Source organism: Caloenas nicobarica, chromosome 14, assembly GCF_036013445.1.
Source record: "Caloenas nicobarica isolate bCalNic1 chromosome 14, bCalNic1.hap1, whole genome shotgun sequence".
Classification (NCBI taxonomy): domain Eukaryota; kingdom Metazoa; phylum Chordata; class Aves; order Columbiformes; family Columbidae; genus Caloenas; species Caloenas nicobarica.
In genome coordinates, this window is record NC_088258.1 from 12,743,203 (window position 1) to 12,766,700 (window position 23,498).

The following is a 23,498-nucleotide window of genomic DNA, read 5'->3' on the forward strand; positions in this document are numbered from 1 at the left end:
ATCAAGCATATTATTCCTCTGGATAACAATTACTTTTGGAAAGGAAGCTTTGTTTGCAATCAGACTCGTTAAGCAGAAGAAAAAGAATCCTGAGACACAAGATCTGCAATCGCATTCTCTTCTGTTATTAATATGTCTCTACTAATGCTGAAGTTAATTATTTATCACAGTAAAAAACATCACAGGGAGCATCTGAACCTATTTAAGTCTTTTCTCTCAATGATCAGTTCACCCAAAACTTGAATTATATAATCTGTAGTATTCTTAAAGGCAGATAATTGCATATACTTTTTAAGGAAAAGAAAAAAAAAAAAAAAAGAGGAAGGTTTCCTGCTTCACATAATTGAAAGCAATGAAATACAGCTTTATGTCATTGAAATTTGTTCCTTAATCAGAGTGACACTTTTAGGGAAATTTTGATTTTAACAGAAATAAAGCCATAATGAATAGATGGAATGTTACTTTTATGCATGCTATTGAATTTTAATATTCTCATAGATTTGCTGCAATACTGCATTCTAAATGTTTTAAATTTAGCATTTTTATTTCTTTTTACTTAGACTGTGTAACGAAATGAAAATTTGTTACATTTTAATGAACCGCGTGTCATACTTCTTTAAAGCATTTTATAGAATATAATTTATATATATAAAGAAAATATTTTATTTTACTACTATTCGAAACCATTTAAACACTGTCACAAGGAATTTCCTCCCAATGTTGGTTAGAAATAAATTGATTAAGCATTTTTCATCTTCAATAGCAGCAAAAAGGAATTGAACCAGAAAACAAACCCAATGCTCTTAAGCTATCCAGGAAGGTGTTTTACGGCTGTGGAAAAGAATGGTGAAGATATTGACTTGCCAAGGTCAAAACATCCAAGCCAGGAAATGCGTTATTGACACCTGCCATCTGAAAGTTAAAACACATTGCTTGATTCAGGGTATTACTAAAAGAAATACTGGAATCCGTTCAGTAGAAATACAATAATATCTGCATACATGAGGAAAATTGGGTAAAGAAAATACTGGCCAGCAACGTGATAAAATTACATTAAGACTTTGGTTGGAAAGGCAAAATTTTTCAGGAGGTAGCAATAACAGTGTTGCAACTCTGAGGATCTAAGGCAGCACAAAGAATGTTTCCCAGGAAAATAAACTATCTAATGAGTTGGCGTAATGTGATATCATTTAGCACAGTAAGATTTTACTCCCCCTGCAAATTGTATCTTATGTCATTCACTAACCATTTATCTGTTCAGGAGAAGACCATGGGGAAGCAAAGTTGTATGAAATGAACACACAAAAATAATTTGCTGAAATACGTGTTCTCTACTGGATTTCAGACAATTTACACATGTAAAAAACCCCGCTCTGTTCCTTGGGCTTCAACCTTTATCAAGTTTTGAAAACGAAAGAGAGCAACAGAGATCAGAATATTTTTTTGCTTTTAATTGGCATTGTTTTTAATTCCAACCAAGAAGTTCCCCAATTACGTAGTATGCGTATTATCATTATCCAGAGAAAAAGTAGTAAATTAACTTTCTTTCATACGTTAGTCTGTTGACAGGCAGGGGAGAAATGGGGGGAAAAAGAATAGTTTTAAGATTCTGAACATTAGCACTTTTCTTTCAATACTTATACTGTATTATTTAGAAATAGCCCGTTTTTTTTAAAAAAATGTTGCTACACAGCAGGCATGCCATAGTGAGACATGCCTCTACACAAGTTCTTTTAATATTGCCCTGGGTGTCCTATTTCAGTACTCAAGCAGCTGAGATAAATGGCAGAATCCCTGGATTCTTCTGACCTTGATCAACAAGAAGAAATTTTCAGCTGAATGGTGCAAAACTGCTATGATTACATAAATCAAATCCGGAAAGCACATGGCTTATATATAAGACCATAAAGTTGCTGTATCACCCGTGAAACTAAAAGACAATAAAACATATCTATTTAAGAAAAATGGAAAAAAAAAACCCATTAACCCTTACTTTATTCCTTACATAAGAATCATCAACAGTGTTTCAAACATGCACAGATATTCAAATTTCCAAATAAGGAATTTCCAAATATTTAAGCATAAGTGCTCTTATACTAATAGGCTTAATTAGAGGAAAATACAATCTGCATCACTGTTGAAGAAGTCAGTTCTGAAATAACCAAATTAGGAAGTTTTGATGAAACTGCCCAGCACCAGACGTCTGGACAGCTGTAAAAAGCAATCTATTGCTACCGAGAAAAGATTTACCTGGCAAGAGATCCAACACAACATAAAAAGACAAACTGGAATCAATGAGAAATGAATTGGATTAGTGGACAGAAGCATATTCTTGCATGTGTTCAAGGTACTGAGAAAGTAATAGAGCCAGCAGGTATAAAAAAGGCCTTCCAAATGTCTGCTTACCCTTTCACGATCCAATCACAGCCATCCAGTAAATCGGGTTGGATTACAGCCCAGATATTAATTTGGCAAACAAAACAATGGTCTGATTCAGTCTGTCCCCTTCAAATATGCTGAAAACAATCTGCCACTGATAATCTTGCCATGCGTGTGCTCCTGGAAAGCCATCTGATCAATTTATGCCTAGATGAGAGTCGAAGTCTAAACTCAAATACAAACGACATGAGGCTTTCCCTATTCATTAGTAGCCTGTAAACTCGTCCTCTTTTTCCCAAGGAAGTGCTGAGACACTGGCAGTGAAGAGAGATAATTCAAAGAGTACAGACTTATTTCAACTATAAAGAAATAAATATTATACATACGAACAAAAGATTTCTGTCTTAGAAGTAGGTGAAAGCATAGCTTTCTCACTGGCCATAAGAATCCTGTCACCATTTGTTTCTGTAAATAGCTTTAGCAACCTGGGCCTCTTCCCGAAAACAGTGTCGATACACACCAATATTTTGATTATACTAAACAGTGCTGGCACAGCACACAAGGGCTTTTGCTCACACTGACACCCCCGCCCTGCAGTGAGCAGGCAAGAGATGGGGAGAGGACCCAGCTGGCACAGCTGATCCAAACTTCCCAGGAGAATATTCCATTTCAGGTAACACCATGCTCAGCAATAAAATTAGGGTAGGGAAAGAAGGCAGTGGGTGATGGTGGGGGTGCAGGGTTGTGTTTTCCAAGGTGGCCCTTTCTCAGAGACCTGCTGTGCAGTGGTCTGCCTGTGAGAGGTGGTGAGCGACCGCTGCTGCATCACTTGTGGGTTGGGTTTGTTCATTTTTGTCTCTTCACTTAATGAACTGTCTTTATCTTGACACGTGAGTTTTCTTGCTTTTGCTTTTTCCTGTTCGCTCTCCAATCCCATCGTGGCAAAGAGCAAGCAGCTGTGCCATACTTAGCTACCAGCTTCGCTCAACACACCACAACATATTGAGTCCTTTAGTTTTACATTCTTTCCCTTCTCCTTTGCTGACATCCTGCTGTTACGCATACACAATACTTTGTTTTGCATCACTGTTTCAGGCAGTCTCAATTCCTGAAAAGAATCCCTACAGCAAGCCAAATCTTGGATGACACCTGGGTACCAACAGGAGAGGTAAGTAGAAAAGAAGAATCACAGGGCTCTGTCCTCTGGAGCTGAACATTCATGGTGTAAAATTTAAAGAAAAATTATCAAATTCAAACATTGCTGTATGCATACTATCTATTAGCCTGTATGCATATAGAATCAGTATGCCACCTCTTTTCTCACCCATAATCACATTGATGACATCAAACAGCAAGAAAAGGTACTTACATACCAGAGTGCATGTTTAATACCTAATATTCTCAATTTTTTTTTTTTGCTGGTTATATAGAAAACAAAAGCAAAACCAGGCAGTTCAATTCCTAAAAGGATTTCAGTTTTCAATAGTAAAATGTAAACTGTCCGTAGAGATACAGTTTTTGATACAGAAGGGATGTTACTTACCTCTCTCCATTTTATGATTTAGAGCAGCAAAGCACTTGCCTTCACCAAGTTCTTCACAGAAAATTCCAAATACCATTGCAAGTTTTCTATGCATTAGTTTCAGTGAAGACTATACAGGATTATATAACCTAACAGCACAGGAGCAGCCTGAAATCAGGCTGTCAGGTATAGCGATTTAACAAAGAGAAAACAACCGCAGCCTGCCATATAGCAACATGTTTGTGTGTTTATTTTGACATGAGCTCTACTACAATTATAAAAGAACTTGCATTCTCAACATTTTTCCTCGAGAAATTCCACCTTACCAGTAAGGATCTTTAAGGAAACTTCATGAAAATGGAACACTTACTTCAAACACCTGGCAAGTCAATAGTGCATTTTTTTTTTCCTTAAAATGCAGGAAGAGAACAATTGCATGGCTAAGCATAGAAGGCCATGTTTTCAGCCCAAAAATAAAGGTTCCAATGCTTTTAGACATACACTTCCTTCTAAAGTGCATGTACTTCCAAGAACTGAGGTTTCTGTATGGAAAAATAAATATTTCCAAGTCCAATGTAGTTGACACAATAAACCCCGGATATACTATCTAGACACACAGAATCAAGGAAAAATACTTCATTTATTTTCTGGCTCCTCAATCCCTGTATTTTCTTTTTCAGCAAGGTCTGTCATTTTCTAAAACGTTGAGTTAACTACAGAAGTTGTAAATATTTATAAATTACAACTTGTATGTCTGTTTATTTTACTTTTTGGAGAACTGAAAAAGACAAGATAGCAAGTGTTCTATTAATGCTGTTCTGCTAAGTTTCACCAGCTAATGTGCAATCTGTGTCATGTATATATGAAATGCTGTCCTACAATTTTTAAGAAAGGAAATCAGGATGCATTGCCTAGAACTTGGGAATAGAAAATTAATGAAAACTGTGTCTGTACCTCAGTTAAATGAAACAACATCTGGAAGATTACTTGTCTAATAAAAAGCATTTCAACAAGCCTGATGCACAAAAGAAGTAGGAAAAGTATACATTTTCTAAATGCTACCATCTGGGAGCTTTATGCAAGAATAAATACTCTTATCGGCTGGATGAACTCTCTGATTCTCTGTAAGTGCGGAACACTAAGTGGTCTCCCACAGTGGCCTCATTATATAAAGTTCTCTTAGGAGATATTCTGCTGTTCGTGTCTGTTCCATATTCTGGCAAACACTGACCTACCCCATTTATTGTCATCATGGCTAGATTTCACCTAGCTTAATGAACAGATTATACTTTTTTTCCAAACACAGAAAACACATTTTGAGCAAGAATAAGTGAAGGTAATAATGACAGCTTGTAGTAAAGATTTAAGTTTAATGTCCAGCAGTTTAAAAACGAGGCTAGTTATTTAAGTATGTAACTTCAGAAGTAAGAGGGATTCTACACACCCTTTTCCCTTCTACTTTGCCTTCTCCCAAAACTGACCTTAGCTTTTAAATGTTTAAAAAGTTTAAACAGTTATATCAAAGACTACTAACATCCTCTGAGATAGAGAGATCATATTTTCATAAGTCCAAAAAAATTGTGAAGTTCCAGCTTACTAAAATAGGTAGTGACTAGGAACACATGGCTCAGCTCACACAGATGAAGTAAAAAGGGTTTTTTATCACCGATGTCTGTAATTTTAATTTCCTCATTCTTGAAATTCTAAACTTCATTCCATAAGGAAAATTCAACACGAGAATTAAAAAGAACTCAAAACAGGCACCGGCTGCAAACAAAGCTCTGCTCCATTTCTATGCTGGGAAGCATTTGTCTCCAAAAATAGCGCTGGTTCCCAGCAAGAAGCTGGGAAGTCCACTTTATAGCAACTTTATCCCATTGCAAGGCAAAGACTTTCAGTGGCTCTGTGACAGGACGATGGCAGGAGATGAACAGCTGCAAATCACCGGCACACAGCACGTTACAGCCTGGGCAGAAACAGCCTGAGTTGCCTGCAGCCTCTGCTGAAATATGCTGGTTAGCACACCATTTCTAGTTAATTTGTATTAAATATATGTCCTATTTTAAATAAAGATCTCATAAATGTCCTGCTATGTTTTCGGTTAACATGCCTTTGAAAAGCAAACCCATTAAAAGCAAAGTGGCTTTGACACCTTTCCTTAATAGGAACATCAGCTCCTTCTGTAGTTACCTGTCTGGATGTGTAATTCCACTTCACATATAAAACCAAACAACCTACCTGGAGTCTCCAGACTACAACGTGCAGGTTCTCTGTAACTCCAATCACCTCAGTGCACACCGTTGGTCACACTATTTATTCTTCTTTGCTTTTGGGATGTTCCCCCAGCACCCGCCTTTCCCCGTGAGGGTCGCGCTGGGCGGGAGGCGCCTGTTTGCCCCGCTCCAAAACGGTGCCCAACACTGAACGGCACCATCACGCACAACACTCCAACCACCCGCGTCACCCCGCGCCGCCTCAGAGGAACTGGGACGGACCCCATTCCCAGTTGGGAACTGGCATGTGTTGACCCACAAGGCTGTGGACAGACTTATTAAGAATTTGTCTAGATTTGTATGTTTTTCTTCAGTGATTGAAGGTTTGTGTTGGGTGACAGTTAAATGAAAGAAAAGTCCCTGACCTGAGACTGTTTTGCCTAACACGGGGAGATAATTTTATTCACATCAATGTAAGACTTCTCTCCTCCGTAAGAGTTATTTAGACCAGGTCCAAAAAAACACTCTCAAAAAACTTCTCCAGGCTTACAGCAGGAAACGCACCGAATGGTCACAGTCTGAAAGTGTTGCCAAAGCCCTGGCAGTTTTATTACGAGGGATGGTGGGAGACACAACCAGGCACTCAGCAGAAACCCAGTTCTTTTCCTTGTTACTCAGCCCCTCCAGCTGCTGGGGTTGGCCAGCATAACCAACATATACATCAAAGTATCTGTAAATAAGGTGATTCATCTGTATATATTGTTAATGCCATCCTTTACGAAGTCTCCCACATCCTTATTAAAAAGCGAGAAAAAAGACGGAAGGAAACATCAACTTGAGACTTACTTTTCTCTAAAGCAACAACAACCGTTAAACACTTTGGCATATATATACAATATAAAATTGCACACTGAGATACAGTTAATATATTTAAACCTATGTCATTAGACCTCGGTATCTGGCATGTTGCAAAGAATCTGGTATGTCAGATTAGTAAGTGAAAACTCTGTAGGTGTCATAGCTGCTTACTGCTGCAGTGGAGTGTGGGTTATGAAAAGCTACCACCACCAGAACAGGCACTTTTTAAAAGGAAAGCTTTCACTAAGGAGTAGTAAAAGTTGCACCGCCCGATTGCTACAAAGTTTTAGTCATTCACAAATCTAGAGATGATTCAAGATGTTCCCATTCACAGCATGCTAACATTAATGGATCTGTGATTTTTTTTTTTTCCCTTTTCTGTTTAACTTCAAAAGCCAATTCCCCTCTGTGTTTTTATACCTGTTGAAAACTTAATGGCCAGATGTAGTCAGAAGTTCAACAAGGCTTTAGACTCTCATGTATTAGTTTTCAGTTAATTTTGACAGATAATTAGCATCAAATCAGACTTCAGTTCTCCCTCCCCACTTGATTTTTTTTTCCCCCCCTGAATCTGAATATTTTAATTTTACATTTAGCTGAATATTAATGCCAAAATGTTTCTTTCTTTCTTTTGTCTCCTTACTTGTCCCCAGATGAAACATAATACATTGTATGCAATGCAGGTACTGTACACATCAATAGATTCCCAAGTAACTTGTGCACACATTTACCTCAGTGAAAATAAAAAATATTATTGACTTATAGAGAAGTATTAGATCTTTCAGAATGCTATTTCTACCCCAGTGAGCTTTTTAGGAGTTATTAGCAGGAAGATCTTGTTCCCCCCACTGCCATGGGCAGGGACACCTTCCGCCAGCCCAGGTTGCTCAGACCCGTGCAGCCCGGGCTGGGACACTGACAGGGCTGGGGCATCCACAGCTGCTCTGGGCAGCCCGTGCCAGGGCCCCACCGCCCTCAGGGGGAAGAAATTCTTCCTTATGTCTTGTCTAAATCTTCCCTCTTTCATTTTAAAGCCACTACCCGCTGTCCTATCGCTACGTGCCCTTGTAAAAAGTCCCTCTCCAGCTTTCTTGTAGGTGCCCTCTAGGTACTGGTACCTAATGCAACCTATTTCAAAACAGATGAAGCTCAAAAAACTCGTAATTCCTTTCTAGTTTTTGAATTCGTATAATGCAAACATCAGTGCTGAATGTAACAGTAGATAAGGAATGTTTCAATGACAAAGCACTAAATACGGCTGGGAAGAATATCAGCTGAAAGGCATGACTACTAGTCACAGAGAGGATAACAATTAGCGTTTTTTTCAAAAAAGTTTTCTTTTTTTCCTTTGTAACATGTAATAGTATCACAGAACTGTTATATGGTATATAGAGAATAACAGAGCTCATAGTGCTCACAGATCCTTTTTAGAAACTTCCAAATTGAATTTAGACTAGAATCAGATTTAGACAAAGAATTATTTTGAGGATTTCTTAAACTCCAGTCTACCTCAATGGAAAATTGACATTTCAAAGGTACCAAATACTCAAACTACTTACTGGCAAGTCACTCATTCCTGAAGCTTTTTCTCAAATGACATCAAAATTATCAGTATATAGCTACGTGCAGAAAACACATTTTTATATTCTATATTTTGCATACACTGCAACTAGAATTTGCTAGTTTGCTGACTGATGGCCTCCATAAAATTTGTTTACAACGCAGGCAAATCTGTAACAGGTATTAAATTAATATTCTGTATGAACAGGAACTAGCTATTTCATCAGTATTGAATGACTTTGGAAAAAAAAAAAAGTGTACCTTTTATTTGATTCTGTCTTCATTCTTTGACAGCTCCCCCAAAAGGTTTAATACGAAAAAGTTGTAGTTAAAAGTAAAGAATAAATAGTCACTTTAAGAACTGATTTGCTACACAGCCACAGAACTGTAGTTTCAAGATTCACCCAAATATCTTCAAAATGAAGATTCAAAGAAAAATTTATCCTAATAAAATAATTTATGTGCAATAGCAATCATGTTTATACATAGTAGTACAGGCATAGACGATGTAATGGTTGAAGAGGGCACGCATTGGCAAAAAGACACATTGCAGCAACACTTTTTTTTAGTAACCTGCCTTAACAGGTATTCTAGCACAATAAATATACTATCCGTGTCCCTTATGTGTATTCAGCATGTGTAAAAGTCATGCAGCCGAACACATTGACACTTCAGTGGGAGGTCAAATTATTGTTTTGGCACTTCTGTCATGCCTGTCATTTCAATTCCACTTTATCAAATTACAGATTGCTGGATAGAGTTGGATTAAGGGGAGAGACAGACACACACACACAGGAGCAATTGTCATCACTTCAGTTGTGAAATCCCATAATTGCATGTCAGTGACAGAAAGAACAAGAGAGCAGTAATAGGACTGACATTATGATCATTCAAATACTATGCAACTTTCCAACAAGGCTTGCACTGTGTCAATCTACATGCCAGGAAATGGACTGTATTTCTGAGTATCTCCTCACATTAGAATTGCCAATATTTATTAGGCTGACTAATGCTGCCTGTTAAGCTCTGGGGCAAGTTTCAGCTACCTACTTTTCCATAAGTAGTGCTTGTACTTGAGAAGGACATAAACCAAGGAATGGCAAAGACAAATCCTTTGCTTTAAGAAATATCACTGAAAGTAATATGCATAATAATAAATGACACCTAAACGATTCAGATGATGGGTTTGATTCAATTTAGTTTCTGAGTTTTAGGATAATCTAGAGTGCAAGAAATATTGAATAAAAATCATTGTGCGGGAGGCAGCCATGGATTTCCAGTAACTTTTCTGGTAACTAACAGACAAACAAAAACCCCCCACGCCTTATATAATTTTACCCTTTTGTGGAAGTTTTGAAAACTTCCACTACTGTACTGAGGAAGACTCAAGAAGCATCATGCAAATCTGACTTACATGAGCTGAGATGTCAGTGGAAACCTCCAGCGTACTGTGACAGGTGGATACTATTCTTGGAACAGCTCGTTATTCACAATTCTGGGTTACCCCCCCTTGTTTCTGAATTGTATGGTCAAGCCTCTATATTCTATGTGGTCCTCTCGTATGATGGTTCAATAATACTCCTTACTATTTGCGCAACAATTAAAGAGGCAGAAGAAACAGGAATCATTTGTTCACTCTAGTAGACACCAGAAGACTCATTAGTGTTCAAAACCTCCTTAGAGTCCTCTGAATCTGTATCCAAACACAATTTAGACACTTCCCTACTAACCGATTGGAGTCAGTGATCTTCCCTCACAAAAAACAAAAAAACAAAAAAACCCCCAAACTTATTTTAATGTGAGGAAAAATGTATCTTAAAATTCTATAAAACAATGCAGATTGCAAGATGCATTCACAAAGGAATGACACTTAGTCAGTTCACTGTCAGGAAGCTCCTAAGCAGCAGAAAAAAGGATTACAATGAAAGGGAACAGTATATAAATATATCCACATCTTAGATGCCAGTAATTGAGTTAGTCCCTCCATGATGCTTATTATCAGCTCTTCATTATTTGATACCCTTGTTAATTCTCCCCCTCCAGCTTAAAATGAAGGAGAATGTTAAAGAAATTATATAAAGTTTCTTCCTACTAATAAGACAAATTTTTTCCACTGAACTTTAATGTAAAACATTTTCATGTGACCATTATGAATAAAAAAAAAAGGCAAGAATCCACAGAATAGGCAAAGCAAAATGTATTTGTAATACTGTTTCTTTTTCTCCTCATCTCGTCTCAGACTCACTTTTTAACCTTGCTTGTGTCTCCCCTTCACACTTCTATTACCCCATATGCAACTTCAGCTATATAAATGAAAGTACTTTCCTCACAGGTGTTTTCAATTTGTTTGTAAAGTACTTTGATATCCTCCAACAGAAGGTACAAAAAGAAAATCAATTATAAAATATTTTCCACAGCAGGCACAGAAAAGGAAAGGCATTGCTGCATATACCATATCCCACAGAAGGTAATAGGGAGTTATGAAACATTATGTCACTACAGGGAAATTTTCTAACTTACTGACCTATCATGTTATTGGCCTAATGCTTACCCATAAAGTCTATTGCTCTCATAAAGCCTCTGCACTCTGAGCTCGAATGTGGTAAATTTTAAAGTCACGATGCATCTCAAAAATGTTCCATCCATGAGCTACTTTCCTCCTCAAGAACAGAAAATGAAGCAAGATATCCTGAGTGACCTTGAGCCACCAAGCTAATAACATTTAGCTGCTAGTTAATGGTCAGCATTATGTTGCCTGCAAGGAATATTGAAGAGAATGTCATTGCACATTACAGCAAAAGTGAGTCTATTACTAAAAAGAGTAAGCTGAAATATAACAAAAAAATGAAGAGGCCAAAGCTGAAGAATAAAACATTCCTAGCATAGTAAAACCCAGCTGAAACAAAGTTATCCAGCACAGAAAGGTCATTGTAAGTTAACTTTCCATTCAATTTTCAGTGTCTCAGTTTTCCACTTCAGATGGAAATATAGCAAAAGGGAGGTGGGGGAATAAAGGGAAGATAACTCCATATCAGAGTTTTAGCTTCACAGTGTTGTCATGAATCAATCTGATGACACTACAAACACAATTGCAGAGTAAACCAAAGTATTCCCTTTGTGCTCTGTTCAGACCTCACTGACAAAGCAGGACAGGGAGAAATTTTATTTCCAGATTCTTTTTTTGTGTATGCTTGAAGATTCCTGTTCTACACAAGTCCTATATAAACATGTGTGTATATATATATATATATTTTTAAAAAACAAAAACAATTGTTAAGAACAAATACAGATATGAACTGAGACTGAATAAAAGATGAGGAAGATCTATCAATTAGGGCCAGGTTTTTCAGGTACTGAGAGGTGATGAAGTTGATATCAGAGCAACGAAAGGAAAAATTAAAAAAAAAAAAAAAAGAAAAAAACTTTACATACTAGCAGTCAGAATTTGGCTATATCAAATGGAAAAGAAGATTGTAAAGGAATCCACATGGTCTCCCACTTGGCAAAATGGACAGTACCCTTATTAGTTCCTTTCAGCCACAACCATTTAGTTTGCCCGCAACACATACAGTTATATTAGAAAATATGGGTAGGAAAAAACAACCAACACAACCGTCATCACCCTTGCAAGAGCAAAACCTCATGCTGAAAAACATCACAGGCTTTGAAATTGTGACTCGAATTCCAAAACATCACACATCTAGCTTCAGAAATCAATGTACTTCTACAAAAATCACACTTGGTATGTTTTTAACAGGTTTCTTCCTGTGAAAATGTAAGGGAGCAAAACGGAGCTATTTCCATGATCACATGGTTCATTAAACATCAAATATTGTGATGTTCAGAATGAGATCAAAACCAAAAAAGGCTGGGTGTGGCAAACACAGGAAAGAACATCTATTATGTAGGAAATTAGTCTTACACACACTTATGGGTCCACTGCTGGCAATCGTAAATGCCATTTAGTAATGCATGATAATAGAGGGCCAGTTACAGCAGACTGCTGGTTACTTGGCAGCTGTTATTCTCCGAGCTGAAGGCTTTCATCCCTGCAGAAAATAAGTAGAATCTTACATGAAAAGGTCACTTGAAGCAACAACGGAAGGAGAGGCAGATCATAGTGATAAAGTGGTTAGGATAATTAAATGTTATTTTGTCATTTATAGAATAATAGATTTCAAAATAATAATTACAGTTATTAAATTTGAGTTTGCCTTCAGGCAATGCTTTAGCATTTCTATTTCAGAAGTCAGAGATTAAGAAACTTCAGGAAAAAAAATTACAGGAAAAGGCACCTTGCAGTTTTATATTTTGTTGTTAACTGGGAAAATTTTCCATTAATTAGCAATGATACAGTTCATTAGTAGTATATTTCATTATGGAAGTGCAAATTATTAGATACTAATGATGCATGTCCTAATTGCAGTAGTTTGTCTTGATTTCAACATAGATGGAATAAAAATATTTATTTACAATGTTTCAGGTTCTATGAATTACATTCCATTCCTAATTTATACTTTCAATAGGCAGGAAACAAGGCATTAATATTAACCAAGACTGAAGTATCTTTACTTGATGATCACCGCATAGGTCATTGGTAATCTGTATTCCTGGACTGCAAAGTAAATCTGCAGCTTAAGCTCAACGGAAGCTTCGGTTTTGGGACCAAACACAGAGAAAAGATGAAACACATCATGTAACAACAGTAGGTATTTTTTACATTTCTGTTCTTTCAAAATGCTTCAGCATATTAACAAAATGAAGAAGATAAATTTAGGGGTTTGCTAGACAATTCTTTACGTCAATTGCAATTTCTGCATTTGAAAGCTAGAGTACTGGACAGATTGTCATTGTTGTTGGACAAAAATGGTACTTTTAGCAAGTCGAAAAAACAAACCATAACCCAAAACCTAGCAAACCTCATGTCTCTTGTTATTACTTCAGTGATTAGTGAGGCAAGATCACAGAAGAGTCTGTAGACCTGAAGGCACGTGTCTGTGTGCATATACAGGCACGAGGAACAGAAATTCATAGCACTCGAACCTGCAATGCTGAAAACCTCCCAATCCCCAGCTCTACAACTTCAATGATTCACTAAGAGAGAGACTTTCCAGGTCTCACAGTGAGTTTGGAGATCCTGTGACTGTCACCTCACCTTCATGTCACTGTTTCTAAGAGCAACAAGGGAGAGAGCAGTGAGCGCAACAGGCCAGCAAAAGTAATAAAGCACAGGATAACATGGGAATCTCATGCTCTTGCATTTCCCCCCTTCACTTGCTCAGTCCTAGGGCCTGGGTTCTCTCAGAAAAAGTGAGATGACAAATTCTGCACTGGATGAGGTGCCTTTCTAGGGTCAGTCTGGATACCTGGAGTCACTGAGGAAAGGAGTTCCTTAGGAAACCACCCAAACTCCGAGCAATCACCAAGGCCAAGAAAAATATCAGACATACAGCTCCTGTAATTTATACTGAGGTAGAAATCATCCTATCATAAAACAATGAAAAAACAAAAGCTTACTGTAGTCCAAAGCTTATCAGGCTCTTGACAACTTTTCCCATTATTTAAGCAATTAAAAAAACCTTTTGGTTGTGCAGTTTTCGTAGCTGCTACCTGTACCGAAAGCCAGATCTTGGTGTTTAGAAATAAGGTCCCAAATGGCATTTTAGCCTACTACACAACATATACTTACATTTAAACACCTACATACTTTCATAAAAGCTAATGCTCAGAACCTGAAGCCTACATGGCCCGTGTTTCACAGTAATGAGTACCAGCTGATGAGAGACACCACTAATTATGTCATGTGCTCAACACTTTCAAAAACTCAGTTACTACTTGACACATGAAGATACACTACACAGATTTAGTATTTCACAACTGGATTCTAGCTCCAAATTTAAATATTTCAGTAGAAATATGTAAAAAACCAACCAACCAAACAGCAAACCCAAAACACAAACAAACAAAAAAACCCCCAAATACACCAAACAACGGCTCAGTCTCTTTAGTGAGAAAATACTTTAAAACTGGATTGATATTTATTTCTGACAATTTAAAATTTTTAAATTGAGCATGTGAAGCCTCTTTCTTGGTTAGTTTTGACCATGAGCACACTAACCAGGTTAATTTTTATTCAGCTCACTATGCACGTGCAATATGCTTGAGAACAAAATGGAAGGAACTGCACAAGAAAGAAGGGGCATAATTAGACACTAGTTGAAACTTAATGCAACCTAGAAAAGGTAGCAGAAATAGAAAGCAGGAGAATTTGGAAATTTAAAAAAAAAATGAAGATATTAACATAGGAGAATAGGGTTTATAGATGGAATAAGGTCAGTAACAGAAAAAAAAGCAGCAAAGCAAGAATGCTTTGGTTTGTTAGAATGCTTTTAAAAACTACAACGAAAATTTTAAACCTCCCAGAAAAGTGAAAAAACATTAGGACTGTAAATAACAAGGATAATTCCTTGAATTTAATGCACAGGAACATTTATGGTTACGTTTCAACAATCAAAATGAAACAGCAAAGTTACCATTCCTATTGATGTACATTTTGTAGCCCTTTACTAGCATAAATCATTGTTCAACATACATTACAGTGTTTTTGAGCCCTGGTGATAAAGCTAAAACAGTTTCTGAATTTCAAAAAAATTCTGCTATATTTCCACACTGCCCTTGTAATTGTTCTACAATAAGCTAGTTTTATTATACTGATACACGTCAGAGTAAAACATTCAGTGTTGACTTAATTTAAATGCAATAAATTTAACCTGCCTTAGTATAGAGTACTTCAACAATCGGAGAGTAGTAACAGCTGCTTGTATCTAAGATACAGCATATCTTCTAGTTACATTCAGAGTTTATAATCTTAATTGAATTGCTTCAGTGGGCGGGTTGGACTAGATGATCTCCAGAGGTCCCTTCCAAACTCCTTTCCCCCAAAAAAACAAACCCAAACCAAAAAACCAAACCCAAACCAACCAACCAACCAAACAAAAAAAAACACCAAAAAACCCTCACTTCATTCCTGAAAATATTGAAAATCACCTAAATTCTGAGGAACCTTTACCACACATCTCAATAAAGCAAATGAATTGTGCTTTCCTGCACTAACTTTATCAGTATTTTATATCAGACTTGTATGGTATTTTATAAATTTTGAGCTATCGTCAACAACTAAAGTGCTTTTGGGAAAATGCTGTTTAATAAAACCTCATTTTTATAGCAAACAGAACAACTTTTTTAAAAAAAGTAGGAGCTGCTGAATGTTCATAGTAAGATACAGTAGCCAAAAGAAGTTAAAAAAATAAAAAATCAAAAACCCCACACATATTCGAAGTAGTTGAGTAACAGAACATTGGTATCACACATAGCACAGTTAAACTAATGCCAAATTAATCATAAAGACCTACTGTTTGAAAACATAAACTGAGAGCACGGTACTGTTAGTGCTAGAAGGCAGCTTTCTGCATTGCTCACTTAGAGTGGAAATTGATAGCACTTCAATTTATTAATTCTATCTAAAAATGTAACTTTATTCAGGTATATTCAAACACACATGCCAGAATGTACTGTTTTTAAAAAAAAGTTAACAAGGTGAAGAACACAACTGAAAACATTTTATATTCATTCACAGAAAATAAAACTGGAAATAGTATAAGCTAAACTTTTTCAAAACATAAACCATTTAGAAGGAAAAAAATCTGTATGAAAGATACTGCTTATAAAGTATCTTTATCTTGCTATTTTCCTACTATGTAACATGGTATGCCAACATTATCAATGAAGACATGACAATAATTTTGTTAATAGTTGAAATTGAGAACAGGGTGTGCAATTGCCTTTTAAACTCTTCATAGTTTAACAAAATGAAGATAATTCCCTTTTGAACAAGCTGTTATTCAAATTTCTAACAAGATTCAATAGACTCAGACTATTTTGTCCCCACTGAAGTTAAAATAGAACATTAGAAAAAACTATTGTTAGAAAGCTTTATAAAACATACATAAACCACCATAAAATAATTTTACATGGTTTAATTAAAAAAAAGTCCCCCTCTTAATACAGTTGCCTGACAAATTACATTAAAATAAGCCACTTACTTTTCTGTCCTCGGTTTCTACACAGGAATCACACTCTGCTTTAGTGTCCTGAAAAGACAAGCAGAGATTATGTCACAAGCCATGTTGACCAGGGTTGTGGGAATAACTCAGGATGAACAAAGGGCATAAAGTCTGAAAAGGGGGTTTCTCCATCTATTACACTCTACTGAACTTTCATTTTTGTATATGTATTATATTTAAATGCACAATGTTTAGTATTATGGCCTTAAGTAAGGTTTATTAAACTTCATTACAAGCATAAAGACAGGATTGAAACACCTTTAAAAAACCAAACTGATTTCAATATAGCGTAGCCAGCTCATAAGACAAAAACATTATCTCTGCCTTATAGTATACGTTTGCTTTTTCTGTTTGAATCTTGAGAGAAATATAACTGCTTGTTCACTCCTAGTGTGAACTAGGACTTGGTATGTTGAAGATACTTCTGTCTGAATTTTGCTGCAACATGCAAGAATAATCAAGCATCTATTTAATAAAAATATGTGTATTTGTATGCGTGTGTGTACATACGTATACACACAACGATATATATTTTGGACTTACGTTTTCTTCAGGAGTCAAACAAATAACCTTAAATCTAATGACACTGAATACACGCTGCTTTTATTCCTAAGGTATTTTGATTTTGCCAGTAGATCTGAAAGCGTGAAGAGATAACCATTACCACACAAACTATAGTCCGAAAGGCATTTATTGCTTCATATCCCTTTGTACAACAACTAACTATTGGAAACCGAGTAAGCCAAATATAGTTCAAGTCATTAAACTGTAGACAAGTGACCTATTATGATTTTTATTTTGTTTTCAACTTTATTTTTCTAGTGAGGGTGTTCTTGGAAGCTAATTTTGCTTACATACTGCAACTTTAGAGATTTCTATTAGGAAAAAAAAAGGCATACAGATAAGGGACAATTTTTGTTAAAATTAAGTCCTTCGCCAACCTCTCACTAAAGCTAGAACTGCTCTCATCAGATTTTAGATTACTGGCTAGAATTACTTGCTACATAAATCCCAAATTACAAATTTAAGGTTGACAGCTAGTAGCAACTCCTATTAAAAACGAAAACAAATATTAAAGAAAGTTCTGTTTCTTCAACACCATGCCTACTCATCTTAAATGAAGGACAGGTATTATTTCAATGCCAAAGACTTCTCACCTAAGCCATACACCCATAGAAGATTAAAAGAATGAAATCATTCAGTCAAGTAAGATGAATCAAGACTTCCTGAACAAAGCACTTTCATTCACAGCAAGGTCTATTAAAGATGTTTTCATCAGGCACATCAAGATCTCTGTCACTGCTTAAGCAGCACACTTCCAGCAAATATCTCTGTTATTCTAGTTAGTTTCATATATGAATCAGCACCTCAAAGACACTCACTATTCAAAACATTTTTCGTGGGGAACCAGACTGTACTTCGTGGAAGGTAACACTCAAAAATTTTCTTTCGAGTGTGATTTACTGGCAGCCAGGCAGTCTCTCACCATGTCTCTCCTCCCATTTGGCGGATAAGGAAACACTACCTGTGTCTTCAGGCTGGCTTCCACAGTTAGTCTGTATCTTTACATTCAGGTTTTTTGGGGTGAGTGAGGAAAAAAGCTCTGCTTTTAAAGAGCTTTGTGCCTCAGAGGAATGAAGCCAAACTCCATTAGTGCCAGTGCTCCTCACCTGCTAGCTACGCCCTAAGTCACCTTTTGGAAATAATGGAATGTTCTTTAACATATTTATTGGTTAATCAAAAATGAATCATACCTTTTCATATTACCAAGGACAAGCACAGCTCTATCTTACGCACTAACCTAAATTGACTGAATGCAGAATAAAGTAGCTCCTATCAAATTCTAATCATAGTTATTACAAACTCTCAGTGTGATGAGTATACCTTTTCCAGACCTAACAGGACTCTGATCCCTTCCACTGTCTATAGAATACTTTAGCTTGCTATTTTGTCACTGCCATTTTCCATTGAAAGCAATTTTTAAGAAACCTAAGTTCTTAAGTATTTATTACTCAGTGTGAACTAAAAATGCAGTTTTACTTGGATAAAACAAAACCCGTCTTCTTCCCAGCACAGTTTTTCTTACATGGTTGTCCACCAGAAGCAGGACAAAAGCCACCCATTAAGTATGCAGCCCAGCTGCAAACGGTTGAGATCAACCCAGCTGAGACCCCAGCGCTGCAATCAGGACTTAAAGTGACCAAGTGCCTGGCAGGTAACTGAGACCAGCCGTAAGGAAAACATACTGAAAAGCAAACGACAGAATTTCTATTCTGTGTTGATCTCTGAACATTAGACAAGCATTTCATCTTGTAGTGCCATGTGTCCCACCTAAAGATATGGAAATTGAATCTTACAAATTAACCATTGCACCATTAGCCATGAAAACTGTGTATGCATGGTTTCAAAATTATCGGATATGGAAGCCAGCAAGGAAGAATGGTATTGGCTTATCTTTGAAATTATGTAAAGTCAGATTTGGTTAAAAACCAGTTGGAAAGAATTAAAAATTTGAACAGTAAATATTTGTTCAGTAGGTGAAGAAGAAATCATAGGAGACAGCAAGTCTCTTCTAAAAATCAATAATTTGCAAATTTAATAGCTGAATAATAAACTGTAATTTGCAATAGGGTAATATTTTAAAACAATAGTATTAGTTCATCGCTTCTGCAGAAACAGTTATGGGAGTCACTTGCTGTGCATCTGATGTCTCTAGAAAGTCTATGACAAAGTCTTTGTGGAATAAAAGCTGTCGACTGCTTTCTTACCAACTGTGACTGAAGTCCGAATTTATCCTCAAGTGAGAAGAATATTTCATGTAAGGGACATGCATGCATAGCTTAACCTTTAATTGCCCAAGCAAAACAAACCAATTTTGCTGCAACAATTAGGGTTATAACGCTATAAACTAGTGAAATTAGTGGCTTAATCAAATATATGTCTAAATAAAAATATTTGAGTATATATCATCTACATGCTAGATATACCGCTTTTTAAGAAAAAATGTACACAGAAGCTCAGCTTTAAAAAAAAGTCAAAATTAAGCATCTGACAAGCTCAGAGCAAGAAGGGAAGGAATCGAAATATTCTTCTCTGGGAGACATCTGTGCTACTTTCTGTAAGTGCAAAATAACAAAGCGCTGTTATTTTAGTAAATGTATTGCAAATTTCCCAATGGTATGAATTATTTGAGATTAAGAAGTACCATTGCCATAAAGCAAGTGTAAAATCCTATAGATTTGAACAATACATCAGGCACTTTCTTTAATGTTGTTACGTCGTTTAAAAAAAAAAAAAAGAAGTTAAAACCAAGCAAAATCTGTTCCTGCTGAAGAGTTATTATTGTAGACTAATTATGTAATATTAGAATACTTCACAGGATGTTCCATGGCAAAGATGGAAAGAATTAATTAGACATACCCTACCAATAAGGTAGAAAACCACTCTCATCCATTTCCGTTTAAATCCTTTTTTTTTCTGTAGGTGCCACTGCATAACAGCCAATCAAATAATACTATTATAAACATATTAAGAGCTCTATTATTTATGTGGCAGCACAAAAGAAATTTGCCTTTTTGGTCTGTTATGTTTGGTAGCAGCAACAAGGAAACAAAGCAAGATTTTATGCAGAACATCAGGAGCGACACAGAACAAACACGACTTTTAAGAGTTGAACAAAGTGCCATAAGGGACGCTGCCACATTTGTTTAGCACTAGAATTGCATTAATCGAGATGGTGAATCTTATGGTGACCCCTGTTTGCAGGCATCCAGTTCTGATAGGCAGCCTTTGAATGCTCCTGCTGAAATTTAGTCACCTTAATGACCAACTGGTATTGAATTTATGGTTGTACTGAGTCCTATGGCTTACCGGATAGAAAGGTGAGAACAAGAGGTACAATTCTCTCAGTGCTAGTTTGGAGACAACTAATGATTTAGATAACTGCACAGCAAGATGTACTGGAAGCACGTCGTACAGAACACATCACATACGATACCCATTTTATTCCCAAGAAGGCTCCCTTTCCTCATCCCAACTGTGGTGTTTGATCATTCATATGTTTCAGAGATCTTAAAGTTTAATACACTAGACCCTTGGGCCTACCTTCATCCAATATTAGCGTTATACAAACGTTACCAAACAGAGGTAGAAGAAAAGCTCTAGGAAGTACAAGTAATCATTGGTGGTAGCAAGACCCCATATAACATTTTTCCTTCAGGGTGCACTAGAAACTTCCATACACTTTATTTTACATAGCTTATACAATTCTACATTTAATTTTATTTTCTGAATTGCAAATAGAAATAGTGAATTCAATATCCTCAAGTAGCCATCAGCCATGCTAACATAACTACCACCTGTAGATGGCTGTGTACTTTATTATACATTTTTCAGTTTGTTATCTCCCTGATATCGAAAACTTATTTCCTCTACCTCCGTATCATTGTAGCACAGAACACCAGAAACAAAACTAACCAAAAACCCCTAAGAAATAAGCAAACGGTACAGACTAAAGAAACTTTAGAATACATATTTGCATTTCTAACATTTCTTTTTAAAGTGAACGTAATGAAATATTAAAGGCAAACAGAATTCATATGTACACACGCTACTCCCATGGCCTGTATGGGAAGGAGGAAAAGACAAGACTCTGGAAGTTTATTTCCTCAATCGTTTTTGTCTGTAATATCAAGATTGGTCAGTAGGTGGAAGCAAATAACCTTGTAAAATCTTGTTCAACTTCCCCAGGAAAGAGCTAACTCGATCACACTGTCCAGGTTGGTCAGGTATTTTACACATATCCTTGGCATCCCAAGAAATGCTAACACAAATTATGTATTTTCTTCACAACACTGGTTTCCAATTCAAAAAAAAGGTTGTAGATTTGAAATAAAAAGGCGGGTTTCCTTCAGGTTTAAAATTTTCAAAAGCGAAATGGATACCTTTAAATGACTAGAGCATACATAAAGGTAACCCAACAATAAACAAAATAAGAATATATAGATTTAAAATTTAAAAGTACACAGTCAAATTCGAGGTTAATGATTTTTTCTGGATATTTTTGTTAAGTGCTTAAACATATCAAAGCCCTGAATTATTGAGGAAAATGCTTGATCTTTTTCACTGTCCATTAGCCATTATATTTCATTATTGCTGCTAACAAACAGGCTGCCAGCAGAACTATTCATTTGAATTTCATATGAGTTCTGTTTTGTCCATCCCAGAGAAGAAATTAGCCACACAGTAATACTTACCGAAGAAGAAAATAAATGAAAAACGAAACCTTAGAATGTGACATTCAAGTCTTTACCAAGTTTGTCCCCAGCAACTGAAGGACTCAAGCAGCAGCCTCATCGAATTAAGAAACCAATTCTAAGATTTTAACAGCTTCAACACTTGCAATGTCAAAGATGGAAGAAAAGAGCTTTATTTATGAAAGCAATAGCTTCAGCTCTATTTACTAACATTTCTGGACCAACAGAGGCTTGTGTTTACAAGCACAAACCAGAACAAGACCGGGTCCCTTCATCTCATTCTGTTGCCTCAGGGTTGTTTGTCTAGACTCAAATAGGAATCCTCCTGGCCAGGGATGTAAAATTAAGTTTCTCAAGACTTTGGGGAGCTAACTCATCTTGTTTCTAGCTAAAAGTAGACAAACTTTAAGAGGAAGGTTTACAACACTCTTGGAACTGACAAATTGTATAATAAAGAATTACTGCTTGTAAAAATACTGATGTATTTTTAATGTAGATTTGAAGGGACTCTTGTGTGTGCCCTCCCACGTATCCACCCACCATCCAGCTGCGTAAGTAGATACCCAATCTCTTCTGTCTTCTGATTCTAGTGTTTTGCTTATGTTCCTTTACAATTTTCAAGGCTATCAAGAGCTGAAAACTTTTTTTCCCAAAAAAACCTTGACTTTTTCCATTAATAAAGACTTGTTTGAGGGAATAGGTACTGCTTGCTGATAGAGCTTTATGGACTGCAGTATACGAAACTTTCCCACTTCTCTTCATTCTGTCACCTCTATGGGTTACTTGTCCTTTTCCTAAATACACTCTAAATACTTTGAGACACAAAGACATGTCTCCCCACAGCACAGAAAGTCAGACGTTGTGCGCCTCACAACCCATTTCTCCAAACATATTTTCATTAGTCCAATGATGCAAAATTACCTGAGTGTAAATTTCTGCCTTTGTCTTTAGATCATTACAACTGCACAAACCAACAAAAACTATGTAGCATTTTTAGGAAAGATGCCTATGATTTTAAGACAGAAATCTATCACGTAGAAGTATCTAGCTGGATCCACGGGAATTTGCTGTTGAAGCCTAGAAAAATATCAGCTTAAGACTGAATTTGGGGGCTAGTAAATATTTAATTTTCCAAGATGGCAATACAGATTTACATTAGATAAAGGTATCACTTTGAACAGCATGAAAACATTTAAGTGTCCCATATGTAGCATCGTTTTGATCTACAGGTCAAATCAAACTCCTTTTCCATATGACCCTCCATTTTCAAGGCTGAAGGCTGCCAAGCTCAATTCAAAGAGCAGCACAGTTGCATCTGAGCCCATCTACAGTTTCAGATGCAAAGTGGGAAAATAGATGCAATTTCCATTTTCTAGTTTGTGTACATTTTGTTAAAGAATCCTGTGAAAATCTAATTAGACCTCATTTTTGACTAATTTTGGAAAAAAAGTGTCACTTCAGGACCAAAGTCAGGTTAACCACCATCACAAGAATTTTCAAAACTGTAAATTTTAACATCTTTAAACTCTTAAAACTGAATTTTTAAACTGTAAACATTATTTATCTAATAATATCCCTGTAGGCGTCA

At 36.3% G+C, this 23,498-nt stretch overlaps 1 protein-coding gene across 2 annotated transcripts in view; it reads right to left on the reverse strand.

The window, feature by feature from the left end:
• Positions 1 to 23,498, reverse strand: part of RBFOX1 (RNA binding fox-1 homolog 1) — a 1,184,784-nt gene that overhangs the window by 532,709 nt on the left and 628,577 nt on the right. For both annotated transcript variants that reach the window (XM_065645206.1, XM_065645209.1), the window contains one exon: positions 16,635 to 16,682. In XM_065645206.1, coding sequence (XP_065501278.1) covers positions 16,635 to 16,682 — 48 coding nt within the window. The remainder of the gene's footprint in view (positions 1 to 16,634; positions 16,683 to 23,498) is intronic.